Source organism: Haplochromis burtoni, unplaced genomic scaffold (genome assembly GCF_018398535.1).
Source record: "Haplochromis burtoni strain Fernald_Lab_line unplaced genomic scaffold, NCSU_Asbu1 Contig_10, whole genome shotgun sequence".
NCBI classification, from domain to species: domain Eukaryota; kingdom Metazoa; phylum Chordata; class Actinopteri; order Cichliformes; family Cichlidae; genus Haplochromis; species Haplochromis burtoni.
Window position 1 is genome coordinate 1,215,690 of NW_024582371.1, and position 15,912 is coordinate 1,231,601.

At 42.5% G+C, this 15,912-nt stretch overlaps 1 protein-coding gene across 3 annotated transcripts in view; it reads right to left on the reverse strand.

Annotated features, from left to right (window-relative positions):
* Positions 1–2,772: 2,772 nt before the first annotated feature.
* Positions 2,773–15,912, reverse strand: part of unc5a (unc-5 netrin receptor A) — a 155,807-nt gene continuing 142,667 nt past the window's right edge. For all 3 annotated transcript variants that reach the window (XM_014335367.2, XM_042228859.1, XM_042228854.1), the window contains 4 exons: positions 9,463–9,612; positions 7,437–7,601; positions 7,117–7,295; positions 2,773–5,002 (listed from right to left, as the gene is read on the reverse strand). In XM_014335367.2, coding sequence (XP_014190853.1) covers positions 4,837–5,002; positions 7,117–7,295; positions 7,437–7,601; positions 9,463–9,612 — 660 coding nt within the window. In that variant the 3' untranslated portion in view covers positions 2,773–4,836. The remainder of the gene's footprint in view (positions 5,003–7,116; positions 7,296–7,436; positions 7,602–9,462; positions 9,613–15,912) is intronic.

A 15,912-nucleotide genomic window follows, 5' to 3' on the forward strand; every position in this document is an offset into this window, starting at 1 on the left:
AGTCAAGTTCTAGAGTCTTACTAATGACCTACTGATTTTACTCAGGTGTGTTGGAACAGGGACGAATAGAAGCTCAAGGACTGGAGTTTGAGACCCCATTTTGGACCATTACCATTTAGAGAGGAATCCTCCAACAGCGTCCTGAAATTTTACAGCAAAATCTGTCAGGGAAAAAGATTTCCCTTGTGTATATATATATTTTTTTTCCATCAGATTCAATTGGTGATTCTGTTTGTTTATATCCTGGTCACCACAGAAATTAGTGAGTTTAGATACAGCTTTAAAGTAAATCCCCAGCTACGTGCCCAGAGGTGTTTTAAAAATGGATGCCAAGCTGTAAAACCTGCTTCTTTGTCTGAACCATGCATTGATTATGACATGTGCCAAAAATGTATCTTTGATCAAGTGAGCAAGTTCAGACTACGAAACATTTTAGTTTGAATATTTTAATCAGCTTTTCTGGCTCAACTTCAATGCAGGATGAGGCAGTAGACCAGTGGTTCCTCAAACTGGAAGACAAAGGATTATTGCTGGTGGGGTGTAGATAACCAGGGGGAAATATACAGATTGAAAATAAACTGAATAAATAATTTTTGTAGGGCAAATAACTTATTTGCTCTGAAACTCTTGGCTTTTGAACAGAGTCATTATAGTTCTGTTTTCTACTTATTTTGTTTGGAGTTTTCTTTTTTCCTGGTTTAGTTTGAACTTTCAGTGTTATGAGCTATAAGGAGGGTATTTCTCAAATCTAGTAAAATCAGCACCATTTCACAACATAAGGATTTTCTCCAGCTACTCCAGTTTCCTTCCACAGTCTAAAGCCATGCTTGTTAGCTTATTTGACCTTAGGTGTGAATAGTCATCTGTGTTAGCTATGCAATAGACTGGCGACCTGCCCTCAGCGTACCCTTTCCTCCGATGACAAGCTCCGGAGTAAGTTTAATAAAAAGGTGATGTACGAAGGTCATACTCAATGAGTCATACTATTCAGTGAGCCCTTGTGTGCGAGCACAGTCATCCTGGAAGAGACATCAGGACAGAAATGTTTCATCATAAGGTAAAAATGATGACTCAGTAGTGATTGACATTGACATTTCCATCTCAGGGGACAAGATGATCCAAACTATGACAGCAAAATTTCCCACACAGAACCACTGGATCCCTTCACCGTAGCAGGAAAGGCTCCAGGTTAATCAGCCAAAAAGCTTTGCATTTAATCCCATGGCAAGAAGAACAACAGACGCATTTCATAAAAGATCCAACTCTCAAACTAGAGACACCTTTTCAAGTAAAAGATCCAGGCCTTGATTTAACAATATATAATTTATTTACAACAATTTTCGGATTGAATTACTATACATACCTTTCTGAAATGTCATAGATAGATATATATACATAAGGCCAAGTAAATACTTGAAAGCACTTAGAAACGAATTTCCAAAATTCTACCCACAAATCCATATCATTGTCCAAAAAAGTACAGAAAATCTCCCTTAGCAGAAGTTTTTCCATCGCCACAAAAGTTTCGACAACAATTTACATTAACGATAGGGAACACAAAAAAAGGTTAAAAACAAAGGAACATAAAGGAGGATTATACAATTGCATAAGCGCTGTGGCATGTAATAAATACAGCATTTTTGACTTGCAGAAAGGCAAGGAACATTGAATCAAGGAACTAAAGAGAAAAAACCATTCACAAGTACAGAAGGCTATTGTTCTTACTTCAAAAAGAAAACAGTTTAGTAAGAGTGACGGGGAGGTATGCACACACCCAATCTCTCTCACACACACACTCAAATACATCCTTGACACTGAATAGTAATGAGTGACACAAAAAGTACAGTGCTGAGATGTTACATTTCTCCCCATAACACAGGGGTGAACTGACAGTATAAACCCTTGAACAAAGCTTGTATGTTACTGACACATACTTACACAGAATTATCAGGCCTGGGTTTTCTCTCAAACTGTATTCATCGCACACACACGCGCACACACACTGAGTCATAGCAGAATTGTTAGATTTGTCGGATGAGCTAGATGTGAAGATAAGATGCTCAACATCCTGGCGGCTGGTGAATTACATTACTGAAATGTGCTTAGGCAACATATCCAAGACGATGACGGAGGGGGGGTGAAGAAACACACACATGCGCTCTGACTGTACAGCTGCCGTGGCTCATCTAAACGTGCCGAACCGACGCCCTCACTCTCCAATTAGCCACGCAGCCCGCGCGGTGACTCGTTAAGCACAAGTGACAGTTTCCACCTTGGATTTTTAAATGCTTAGTTACAGAAATCATCAGGTGCGCAGAGTTAAGGACGAACAAAACGTCGACAGAAAGCTTTCCTGTGAAACAGTCTCGAAACCCTTAACACTGCAAATAGTCTGCTAGATCGCCAAACAACAGTATATAGGCAAACACGTCACGGTTTTAGACTTGACAAATGCTGCGCCAGTTAAGTGTCTTTTTTGGCTTCATATTAAAATATAATTTACATTTGTTTACAAAGTGATAAGGTGACACAGAGTACTGCGTAAACAAACTGCATTGAGATGCCTTAAAATGAGGGGAAAAGGAAAGACAATGAAAGAGACAGCTACTCTAGAAAACAGTGGATTCGTGGACACAGCGTGAGGATGCGGTGGCCCTCGAAATGATATTCAGAAAACTTTGGTTAACAATTCTGCTGATATACAGTATGCAAAGTGACAGCACACGGCTGGTATAGAAAAGTATTTACAAATTATGCACGGCGATCTGATTCAACGTGAAAAGATTTTGAGTTTCTGATCATTTTCACGGCATCTTTATATAAACTGGTAACGGGACTCTGAGGGGAGATGTGGTTTAACGAGATGGGTTAAACGAGCAAGGCGATGGGCGACGGTATAAAAAGAAAGTCAAACTTTCTGCCTGCTACAAGGAAACTAATGTACATTCCAAAAAATCTGACAATCATTTCATCTTAAAGGTTAAAAACCATTCGAGCCCGCAGGATTGGGCCGTCCTCGCTGTTTGAATGAAAAGGGGCGGGGTTTTCATTATAGCTTTGAACAGACAACTTCACATGCAACCCTGAGGCAGACATAGAGAGAACCTATGGCTAGTTTGGGGACTGCTCACACCTCACCGAAGGAAAATTGCTAAACGAGAATTTTTTGTGTTTGTTTGACAGATTCGTTACGAGAAAAAGAAAAATACTGTTAGTGAAATACGACAGAATGCAAATGCGCCGCTGCACTTTATGGATTTTTGCATGAATCTATTGGATAATTGTTGCTGTCTGGATACAGATAGCCAAAAAAATTTCTTTCAAAGCATCTATTTGTGAGCAGAGGGGGTGACATTATGAAAAAGCTGCTCTTTATATTATCTGAGAGATGGGCTTCTCTCTGATGTGGAAATACTGTTTGCCACACAGCAAATGCAGAATTCCCACCAACATTGCTTTATGAATAATACAAACAAAGCTGCACAATTACCCTTTCAACATGAGTAATCTTGTGATGATTTTGAAGAATTTGTTGTCAGATTTTTCTGAGGGAAAGTGCTCTACATAATTCATATGGAATAATAACCCTTCGGGCCATGTTTTTAGACTACAAAAATCAATGTAATCAAGAGGAAAATGTCATTTTAGAAATGAGCTTTGACGACATTCAGCAGACACGTGCAGTCGGCGTGCCTCTCGGCCCTATGGCCTCTTCATTAAGCTGTGGAATTTAAAACAGAGAAACGCCACGATGAACGATTGGGGTAATATAAAATGTGGAAACCTTATGGATCAAAATCAGAAGGCTTTAAATAGAAATTTCCTTTAAAATATGACTTTAAGTCAAGATATTAATCACTTCAAAAAAAAAAAAAAAAAAAAAAAAAAGAATAAAAAAAAAAAAAAAAAAAGGGATCCAGAGAACTCAAACCTCACATATATCGATTTAAAAGGAGGAAAAGCTCCAAAGCGTCTCACTGGATCAAGATGTTAGATTCACAATAGTGATACCGGCTGGACTACAACACACACAAACGCACACACAAACTACATGAGATGGGTTTTTGGGGGGCTCAGACACACAATCTGTTTTTAAACCAGCAAGTCCAGAATCTGCTACAAGCCGTCTGTGTGTTAAACAGATTATGTGACTCACACACGCACACAGTCTCGCTAGGTTGCTTTAAAATAAAATAAAAAAGGTAAAGAAAAAAAAAGTGGGCTAATCTTCTGAGTTGATGTCATGTGACGAACCTGCCAATTGCATATGTTGCTGGTTCTCTTTAACCTGAAATGACCTGCACCCTTTTTTGCCACTTTCCTTTTAACTGACTGTTTAAAAACACACGGTTTTTGAATCCAAGTTCAAAAATTAACGACTGAATTTGCAATATTGGCCATTACTAATAGCGTTACATTTGCATATTGCTCCTTGTTAAGCCGTACGCGGCCTGTTTAGAAGAGTTAATTTGATGTTACCTTTGCAGCAGAACTAGGGTATGGACTAATTTAACTTGGGTCTTTGATGGGAAATAAAAGGTACTTTCTCTACTGAGTCTGTGAATACGTTTTCCCCAAACACACACACACCCAAACTCTACCCCCTTGTTCCTCATTTGGTCTGTCATTTAAAGATTTTTACTGTGTTTGATGGGAAATAGGGACTCAATCCTACATAAACACTTTCTTATCTTCTAAAGTGAAGAAAAGGAACGCTGGGACAGCTCTGTTCTTCGATTCCCGCTGCAGTTATTGTTTTTTATGTGTGTAAGAATGCGTATTAGTGTATCACGTTGTGTACTTTTCCTCGGCACCAGTCTGTCCCTCTTTTCTAGGTTAGCACTCGCCATCGGAGACCAGGAATATCATGGCTTCCTGTTTGCCGATGTCGGCCATGACCGTGGCCAGCTGGTTGATGTTGCCGCTGTGGAAATGTTGCGCCTCCCATAGGTCCAGGATCACAGAGGTTGGGCTTGCTTTGGATGCAAAGAAACTCATGTGTCTGCGGGGTGAGAGAGAGCAGAGAACACAGAAAATTAATTAAATCAAGCGACGCGCGCACACATCAGAAAGCAGAGCCTCTCATTTTCTCTCCACCTAAAGAGTGTCAGGAAAACCTTTCACCGGGTATTTTATTGTGCTGCCTCTTCTTCTAACTCTGTCAATGTCAGGTTTTATTGTGGGTTATATTGCTACATCCTGATATCTAGTGTCGGCGCACTAAGTAAAAAAATGATAAAAGCTACAAGAACACAGTCGGAGCTCTCGAAACTGCCGTTACGTACAGACTCTCTAACAATTCTCATTTGAAGCTTAACTCCACAACCCTCATTCCCTCTTTATTTGATGTTGAAATTGGCCCCAAAATCCCATATAGTAAATCCTATATAGACTTTCACAGTTAAGTCGGAAGTGACCTTTTCTATTTTGGGAGCAGAACCTTTACGATCAAACCCAATCAATGACAACAAAGCAGTGGCCCGAGTCAGCTGGATATTTGATGTTGAGTGGGACCTTATCCCCGCGGTAGCCGAAGATGCTTGTTTGATTAAATGGCATTTCTCTGTTTTTCCAAATGTCCGGGGCTTTAACTCTTATGTAGAACCCACATGACATTAAAAAGGAGAACGATGTAAAGCACAAAGAATCACCGTGCCGTGTGGGTGTTTCGGTGAGGGGGGAAAGGGGAGACAGGAAAATGCCACCGAGCCTTTTTCACCTTGAGAAAGGTCAGACGGAGTCAGACTTCCTCGTGTGTTTCTGTTTGTCTGGTGAAGCATTATGTGGAGGTTATAAACACGTGAGTGCAGCGGTAGGACACAAGCACCGGGAACACATCGTCACCGTGCTATTTTAAGTCAATTGGATTTTATAGAACGTGAACGGCTCTGGCTCTGCATCAGGACAACGCAACAAAGAGGAGCGTTGGTCAAAAAAAAATAAATTCTTTTGGGAATGAACCTCTGTGTCATTATTAAAGTTTAAAAAAAAGAAACAAATGTGTCAACCCTGCTTATTCACCTCGCCGCGTGAAACAAGAGCTTATCTTGTATGGCTCAGACGCAGCCGCTCGCACCGTCCTGGGAGAGAAAGATCAAATAAAAGGTTCTTGGCATTTTAAGTTTTATTGATTGGTCCCGTTCCGCTCGGTCTGAACACTTTACACGCGCAGAAACAAACACAGAAATGCAGCATGACAGAATGCCAAGGAGCTGCAGCCTTTTGAGGAAAACACGTTGTTAAGGACAGATCAAACAACGGAGCAGTTGTTCCTTCCTGAGGTCTAAATGAGAATTGATTATGTTGAGCAAAACATTGCTAATTAAACCTGTAGTGCATCAATTCAATTTGTGATTAATTGGGGTAAATAAAAGTTGATTGGACAAATTAAGTGTACCTATTTGATTTCATTACCAGGTAGAAATTAAATTGGAGGATAAGAGATCAATGTCCGACTACGCTCTTGTTACAGGTGCTTTGGTGATAGAGTACAGTAGCTGTGAGAACGAAGTGGTCGGCACAGATCCAAACCTATTCCAACTTTACCCCCCCCCCCCCCCCCCCTCCCCTCCCTGCCGCTGATGGGCAGCTAGCTCACTGCATTTCCAATTACAGCTGTTAAGCAGAATGTAGCAGGTAGAAGTTTAGCTGCAGACTTTAAGCTTCTTACCTGTTTCTGAGGGAGAAATGAAGAAGGGGGTCATGTTTTCTTGCAGAAATGATAGCTGTATCCATCAAGTCCGCATTAATCCTATAATACTAGCTGTGTCAAAAGAGGATTAGCTTGCTAAAGCATTACTCTGTTTACCTGAACTTTAGGAAAAACACTCCGCTGAGGTGAATCACTCCACACCGATTGTGCTTGATTACTGAAATTTCACTGTTTTTCTGCCAACATCTGTATTAGTACATCTCTTTACTATCATTATTTTGAGTGAGCTGTATTCACATATTGTGCATAACTCTGCTGTGAAACCTCACTTCCAAGAGGTTTGGATAAATAAGGCTCATCAGAATTTCTTCAGAGCTTTCAAAGCTAAGCCGCCGGCTCCGACATGCCTTGACAACGATCAGATCAGCAATCAGATAAGGCGTTATTGTAAAGCTGATCTTTACCTCTCGAGTTTAAGTCTTTGTGCTAGCATTCTCCAGTCGGCTCCGTTGGGACAGGGGGCGTCCAGGCTGCTGCAGATCTTCTGCCTGATGAGGTACGGGATCTGAAAGGCGCTGGGTCCCGCCAGAGCTGTGGCGTTACTGTCCATTAACAGAAACTCAGAGTCCAACGCTCGAGTGTCCTGGAAAGGAGGGGGGACAAAAAGCCACACAGGTTTTCTGAGCTCAGCAGAAAAATCATCTCCTTTACAAATACCCAAAATGATAAATAGTAGCTGCGGCATAATCAACCGCAGCTTTTAAGTGAGCAGAACGAACGTTACCTTGGCAATGTTAAAGTCCAGGCTAAAGCTCTGTCCCTCCCCCTCCACCTGCCACACACACAGCTGGCAGGTGAGCTCGCAGGTGCTGAGGCTGAGCCGCTCCAGAGTGAACGTGCAGTGCAGGTACCGCTGGGAACCGTTCCAGATGTGGTAGAACGGGATCTCCTGCAGTAGAAGAAGGAGGAAAAAAAGAAGCACATGCAGCAGCACAGTCAGAACTGCATGTCTGAAACGCGCCACAACACGACCGCCTGCCTAGAATACACTGAGATTATCATTAATTACACTGACATAAGCTGTCATCATTATGGCTAAGTATATCTGAGGCAGCGGAATGACAACGTTCAATTAAGTTAAAGGGAATAAATGCGCTGTTACTGACAAATAGAATCTTTAATAGGAGTTAAGAGCTGCCAGCCCGACTCTGCTGATAACAGAAGAAATCAAACTTTGGATTTTAATAGATTACACACGCAATCTGTCACGCTGGCAATGGAAGCATTTTTTTTTTCCTTTTCATCTATTTTCATTAACTTGCTTTAGCTTTGTACTAACTTTCAGGCAGATATATAAATGGTGGCGTTAGTGTAAACGCTGAAATATCACACCACTACTTTAAAGCTAAAGCACATCACGCGGCGAATGCATAAGCATACTCAATAGCTCTGAGTATTGCTGCTGTATCGGCTTCAGCTTCTGTCTAGCAAACGGATACCAGGGAGTCTTTGGGAGAATGCATTTGAGGCTGCAATTTCTACCCCCTCTCTCGTCTGCTGCATATTCATGACTTGTTTGCATAACCCAGGAGAAGCACTGTTGTAATGCTGGAGAAAGAGGGGGGAAAAAAAAGTGCACACTAACTCCTCGCTTTACCCGAGTTCAACGGCTACCAGGGTTCTCAGTCGAAAAGAAGTGTGGCCTGCAGCACATCCTACTAACCAAATGGGGGCACTGTTACCCAGGCAGACTGGCAACAGAGCAGCCGAGTGAAACACACAGAAGTCTTCATGGGCCCCAGGGAGACTAAAGGCCTTTTTGACTGCACTGCTGAGAGGGGAATAACACTTCCAAATGAACAGGCACAGTCCAGAGGAATAAGCCTCTGTTCTGGGTGCATTGTTGCCGCCTTGCTTGCTTGGCACAGTCTGCATGCTCTCATTGGGGACCCGGTACTCAATGCTCACATAGTTACAGCCAGAACATTTTCTAGTCCTGGAACATCCCTTGTGTGTGCATACGTCGGGCTGCAGTGTAACTGGCCACGCGCAGGTGCGGGGAGTGCAGTAAGGTGGAGCCGATCCAAAATTCAGGTTGCAAAGTTCGAGATATTTACATACTGCTCTATATTTCATACCAGCCCCCTTTGAGAGAGCGACAGCTAGTATAATCAATCAGCTTGCAGCCCTGAGTTAGTGCACGCAATTCAGCTCCTCTATGCACATGTATACACTACGTGCACACTCGCAGTCTAGGCACAGGGGTGCACACACCCCCAAAAAAAAAATAAGTAGAAAGGTTCCCTCTACTCTGACAAATGACTAAGTTCCAAAGTGTGCCAAGAACAGAAAAGGTTATTGGACAGCAGAGTCCTGCAGTAACAGACTTAGAAACACTCCTTTGTGTGAATCTTTAAAGTGATCAACTGAAGCCAAACCAAAACATGCTTAATTAACAAGTCTGGCCCAACTCTAATGAAAAACAACTTTCCAGAGACATTAGGAGACCATGAAGCCTCATTAACAATAAAAAAAAGTTTCTCCCAAATACCTTCTGAATAGTCAGTAACTTCTTAACTTTTGTTAACATGCGTTCAATTTATTTTTTACTTTTCTGGATGGCTAATTTAGACTAACAAACGGCATAGATTTTAAATTGAGCTCATAAACAAACACATTTGACGGCCTTATTACTGCCGGTAAACAAATTTAACAGATTCGGCCAGGCACTTGTATTAAATCTCCTTACTCCCGCACTGATCCAGAGCGACTCCCTGCCCCTGCAGCCCCTCAAGGGCAGCCCAACGCACCTGGTAGCCGGCTAGCAGCTTGCTCCTCCAGTGCGCCTGGGGCATGTCATGGATGGACAGGCGCAGGTTGTGGTAACTGTCTTTGAAAAGCAGGACGTGAGGCTCGTCAATCAGCCGACCCCCGAGCTGCCGCTCCATCTGCATCACCTCCTGATCAAAGAGAAAGAGGCGAGAAAAGGTGTCAGGGCTCGGGGATGAGGGGGGGAGGTACATTTACCAACACACTCGCAGAGGTAAGTGAAAACGTGTAAAAACAATCCATAACTGTTTGCTGTTTACACTTTGTCTGGTGCATCACTCACGCACACAAAACGGTACCGCTTTGGAATAAAAATGTATCAGCGCACACACACACACACACACACACACGTCCAAAGAAATACACAAAGACATGGTGGAGACACTGAATAGATTTAACTCAAACAGAGAGATACACACAAAGGCCTGTTTGCGCACACACACACACACAGCATGAGCATGAGGCAGGGGTACAGTACATCTGAGGAAAAGAAGATAGTGTCTCTGCGTGCGGCCACAAAGGACTGGACCGACTCGTCTCCACGGTGCTTTAATGTCATCGCAAGGTTGATCCTCTGCCTCGGTTTGTATATGCCAGTGTTTTCTGCATCTGCATTAGCATGCAGGAACTGCAGCCATTCCCAGCCTACTGGCTACCTGGGCTGTGATGAAGTAAGTGAACGAGCCATTAGTCAACTGCTCATTGTTCTCGCATGGCGAATCTCCTTAATTTCATTTTTGTTTTTGTGCCAGTAGAGATTTGTAAATGCATGCTTAATATTTTAATCTCTGTGGGACTTGCTCAGTGGACCATTTGTTGCCATCCAAATGACCATCTGGAATGGGATGATAATATCCGGCACATTTGCCTCTGATTTATCAATTCGCTTTGAGCTGGATGCTTTGTGCTGAACATGTCCTCAGAAATCCAGCGCTTTGGTTGCCATTCACATGTGCTGCCTCATACTCCAATCACAGGAGCATACTACAACAGAGAAAACAGGCCTCTGAAATTAGTGGTGTGAAAAGACCTCCAAAATAAGACATGTTCTTTTAATCTGTCTGAGGAGGGGAAACAAGATGGCAGCAGAAGGAAAACAGTCAGCCCGGGCGCTCCTCGGAGTCGTACCTCAAAGACAACAGCTCCGAGAGGGCGAAGTGCGTATAGATGGTTGCCATATGTTGAACGCTGCATGCCAGCATGGTATGAGTTCAGCAAAGACATCCAATTAAGGTGGAGAATGGTGGTAATTTCTATCTGCACAACACTGATTCAATTTTCTGCCCTCTTTCCCAGGAACAGGCTAGACTGATTCCAATTATAATGGAAAGAAAGCTGTTAATTATCCATTTGGAATCTCTACCTGCGTTATTTCATGTGCGCTCCCCTTTGACGAATGAGCAATTTTTGGTTCAGGCCGACAATTGAATTTCACTGTTTGTTCGCCGCATTGTTAATTTCCATGTTTGCTTTGTGCTTATCTTCTTGTTAACGTGATTATTATGCCCCTTGTGATTATCTAGATTGATTCCCGAATTTGCATCGGTTTACCTTTTTTTTTATTTTTTATTTTAAACCATAAAAAAAAAAAATCTAAAATGATCTGAATGTATGCATCTAGCTGGAATATACTCCTCCATGCTCTGCCAGACAAGAGTCTTGTGATGTTACCCAGTCCACTTACTCAGAGAGGGAAGGTCAGACAATGGCGCTGAATCAAAGCGTCGAGGTCTAATGAGTTAATAACAGAGGGCAGCGCGTTCTCCACAGAAAAGCCCTCTGCTATTATGTCTCTTACAGATACAAAAGCCACATTATGCGGGCTTCCAGAGAGGTTCATTTAAACAGTTCTTAAGCACAATTATTTGTTGGGCGGCGATTAGCATTGCAAATTGGGTGTTGGACTTTGATCAGGTTTTGACCTATAGAACAGATCTATAGCCCCGCTAGCAGCAGAACGAGTGCAGAATGCCAATTATCCTATTATCAAATGTGGCGACTAGAATGAATACTAACTCGAGCCGCCTAGCAGCACGTCAGGTTCAAGGCCGGCACACTGGGATTACAATCAAAACAGGGTCTGGGACATGATTCTCTTGCTACCTGACAGGGACACTGAGGGGGAGGAAGGGGGGGGGGGGGGGGGGGGGGGGGAGGCCTCCTCTGCACCCTGGTGACATACCCCTACTCCAAGGCCCTGCATGTGTGGGGGGTTGAACAACACGGGATGATGCATTTGCTCCTTTAAAGTGTGCTCATGTCCTCGCTTTCAAAATGACACCGTCTCGCCCGCATGTTGTTTGTGTGCGTCCGAGTGGCTGTGACTGTGTGTATTGCAGAGTGGCTTTTTTCTGCAGGATTTCAGCATATGTTCTGGACTGAGAGAATAATGGCCCTCTTTACGCCCCATTATCCTGTTAACAAATGACAGTGTGAGCGAGCTAATAGATGAGAAGCTAAATTTGACCGTATTATTTACTCTTTCTGGGAGGAAAACAATGCAAGGTTTGGAATTAGTTTATCAAATCACATATTAATCATGATTGCACCAGCTCAGTTTTGTTTCCCCCAATTCAGGGGAATATAATAAGAGCTGTTTTCTCCTAAGGCGCCCTGAACCTGTACAGCTATGGGAACATTAAGATGCATGAGATGGGCAAGAAGTTCAAGTACCGCAGGAGAAAAACCCCTTTTGTTCTGACGGAATTCGAGATAGCCTGGGGTGTGTGTGAAGACTGTGAATTTAGAGTCAGGCAAAGCCAAGACCACCCCCTGACATTCAATGAGGCTGGCTAAAGAGAGTGAGATAGAGCAGGGAGGAGTGAAAAGAGCAGGAGAGGAGAGAGACAGAGGCAGCTTAACATTTGTGTCTCCAGGTCACTAGAGTGGCCAGCTTTAGCAAGAGAGATAACAGGATTACTGCAATCATGGCCACAGTTTTCTATGACTTCAACCCCCTTTATACGCTCACTCATGTCCCCCCACCCCACTCTCCACCCATCTCTTCGGCATGGACCAGAGCTGGGACTGTAATGGACTGGGGGCCGGGCTCCACCAGGAAACAAGAGACACTCATACAGCTAATCTCTCCGGGCTGGTGATGACAGAAAGAGGTTAGTGGCTGCACCGAACGCTCTCCTGCGACAGAAAAGAACAGCCAGCCTTGGATGCCGGGTGGAAACACAAACGAAACAAATCAAAGTATTAGCAGAGGCGTATATATTAAGAACCGGACTGGCACGAAGCTGCAGACTTTCCCCTCACAGCAAGGCCAAGCTGCTTCTTGTGGCCTTGTGTTGTGCCGGCTTTGTGTGTAGCAAACTGATTAACACAACCAGCTCTAATGGAGATTATGAGTAGCCTTTGATCAGTTAATTAGTCAAGCTACATGTCATCCGAAACATGGAGCTATACATGCACACGGGCGGTAATATCCTCATAAACTCGTCCTCAGCCCCTCACTCTCGGTGGCACGGTGTCATCGTGTTTAAAAATGTGCATTCATAGTGAATATCCATTTTCAGAGCTGCTCTTTTCAGGCAAATGCATTTGTTTATAGAGAGTAGCCTGGCTATGTGGGCTCCATAAATCTGTGTATTTGTCAGCAGGATGTGACAGGCTTTTCCTCTCTGACTGAGAGTCTATCGGTCTGAGCTCCAGTGGCCGTGCCCGCTACAGTCAACTCTGATTAATAACTACAAATAGAAGGGACTTGTCTGCTCAGTTATAAATGGGGACTGTGTTTGCAAGGGAAAAGATGCGCATTCTGCTTAATAAATCACAGAGCAGGACGGGAGAAAAAAGCACACAGGAACACAGAAATATAATATGGAAACAATTTCTCAGCTGGGCTCAGTGATAAAGCTGACTGTCTTGTTTAACTTAATGCCAGCAATTACTGGGCTATGCTCTTCTGTTTTTCTTCTAGAATTTGTTGCCAGTAACTTTTGTAATGGAGGGATCAGAAAAAAAAAAACAGTTTGTATTTCACTCCGTACATGCTGCTTTTCTCTTCTCTGTTACATAAAAGCTAAAAAGTTTCCGCTCAAACATGGCTCTCTGCTCAGCAGCTAGCAAGGAAACGTCATAGTGGGAGCACATAAACAGTTTATGAGCCCTTTTTAACGCAAATAAGAATCATTGCTCGAGGTCAAACACTGTACAAAAAGAATCCAGGGGCCACTATTTAACCAGCAAGACATCAATTAAACACCCATTTAAATCCTGGAACATACATTTCTACAACAGGGAGACAGAGAAGCTAAATGTATTGGACTCGTAAGGTGTTACTGATGAGGGAGTAAATCTGCAGTTGGAAATAAAACACCAGGAGTACAAAGAGAGTTCACTTTTACCTCAGCATCTAAAAACCACATAAAGGTACAACAATGATTAATTAGACAAACACCTGTATACACGTGACACACAAGATAAGCCACCCCTTGTATCTTGGCAACCGTGCCCTTTTATTGCCAGGCAGCCATTCCTTTTGGCACCAGTTTTAATGTCTGCTACATCTAAGCAAATTTATCCGAGTCAAAAAGTATTTATGATGCTTTGTTTTTTAAGATGATCTTTTATGTTGGTGATCTGTCAACTATTTACTTCAATTATATTTGCACGGTGCCAACAACAGTTGCCTCAAGGCACTTTATATTGTAAGGTTAAGAGAAAACCCCAATAGTCAGATGACCCCCTTTGAGTAAGCACTTGGTGAAAGTGGGAAGTAAAACCTCCCTTTTAACAGGAATAAACCTCCAGCAGAACCAGGCTCATGGAAGGGGAAGTCATCTTCTGTAAACAGTTAGGGGTGACAGGACGAAAGACATGCTGTGGACGAGAGCCAGAGATTAATAATTACCAATGATTAAAGTGGTGTATAAACACAGAGTGTGAAAAGGGATAAGAGAAGAAGAGATGCTTAGTGCATCATGTGAATTGCCTAGCAGCATAGGCCTATTATAACAGGCAATTACTACAAAACAATGCAAACTGTTAAGCTCAATATCAGTCTGAATTGATAGCGGTTATGGGAAAAAGTAAGCATCATGCCAGGAGTTAAACTGAGCCAGCCAAGTTACCCTACCATAAGATACTGAAGTTATTTTAAATCTAACTCCATCTTGTATTTCAGTGCAATATTACACAACGTGTTTAGTTTATCACAAATTTATTTTAGCTACTAAGTATTTTTAATAGGGAAAGTGTACAAGTACACCAAAATCATCTCTGATGAGAACCTTGCACTAGATTATAATCATATACACTGCCCTGCTCGAAGAAACAAGTCCCACTAATATTTCCCTGGATCATGTTTAGACTTATTTACAACATTTATTTCTGTCTAGAGATGCATTACTCTTGTGCCAAGATCTTGTATTAATGCTGCGAGAGTCAGACTGTTGCGTAAAGTCTTCTCTAGCCCACGCCAAAGATTCTCAATGGGGTTAAGGTCTGGACTCTGTGGTGGCCAATCCATGTGTGAAAATGATGTCTCATGCTCCCTGAACAGCCCTCTCAAGATTTCTGTCCGATAAATCCTGTCACTGTCATCTTGCTAAACCTTGAGTGCAATGGAAGGCTGTTGCCTATTTGCTTAAATCCAGGTGGTGACCTTTTTTGTGTAGATATAGGGTAGGTCCCAGTTTTTCATGTGGAAGATGGTCAGTTTAACCGCAGGTGGCATACTCTCTCTACTTTTAAGATTAGGCTTAAATTAAAATTTTCCTATTTGATAAAGCATACAGTTAGGGCAGTATCAAGTGGCCATGAATCCTCCATTACTTACCCTGTAGTAGGTCTAGGTTTATTGCAGAGGGAAGAGATTTTCTTCTTCATTTACATTTTTCATTCTATGCATAGATACACCACTTTGCATTTAATCATTGGTTATTGTTAATCAACTAATAAGCAGTCTCACAGTCAGTCCCACCCCATCTTATCACATCACGGGATTTCAGAAACTAATGGGTGATTATCAAGGCACCTGGGTCCATTTTTTATACTGTCTATTGGCATGCTAACATACACAACCTAAGCAGCATGTTGTCGGCAGGACTGTCCCAATTAACAGCTGCTCCAGCCATTGTGGTCTTTGAAGGAATTGGGACACACGCATACTTATCGCTTGTTAGCAATGTTAGCTAAAACCCGATAAGCATGTCAGTGGGAGCATATAAAGAACTCTTTCAAAAGTCAAACACAGAACAAAAATTGTACTATTTCTGCTACAACAATAATTAAACAAGAAACCTTTACTATATGCTCTATGAGCCTGCGTTTCACAATGTTTCACCATTAGCATGCTAACAACGGTCACTGGCAATGCTAATGCTATCACTTGCTAATTAGTATTAAAATCAAAGCCACTGAGAATATTAAGTTTAAATTATTGGACAAATGATTTGAATTGTGACAACATTACGGTGCTA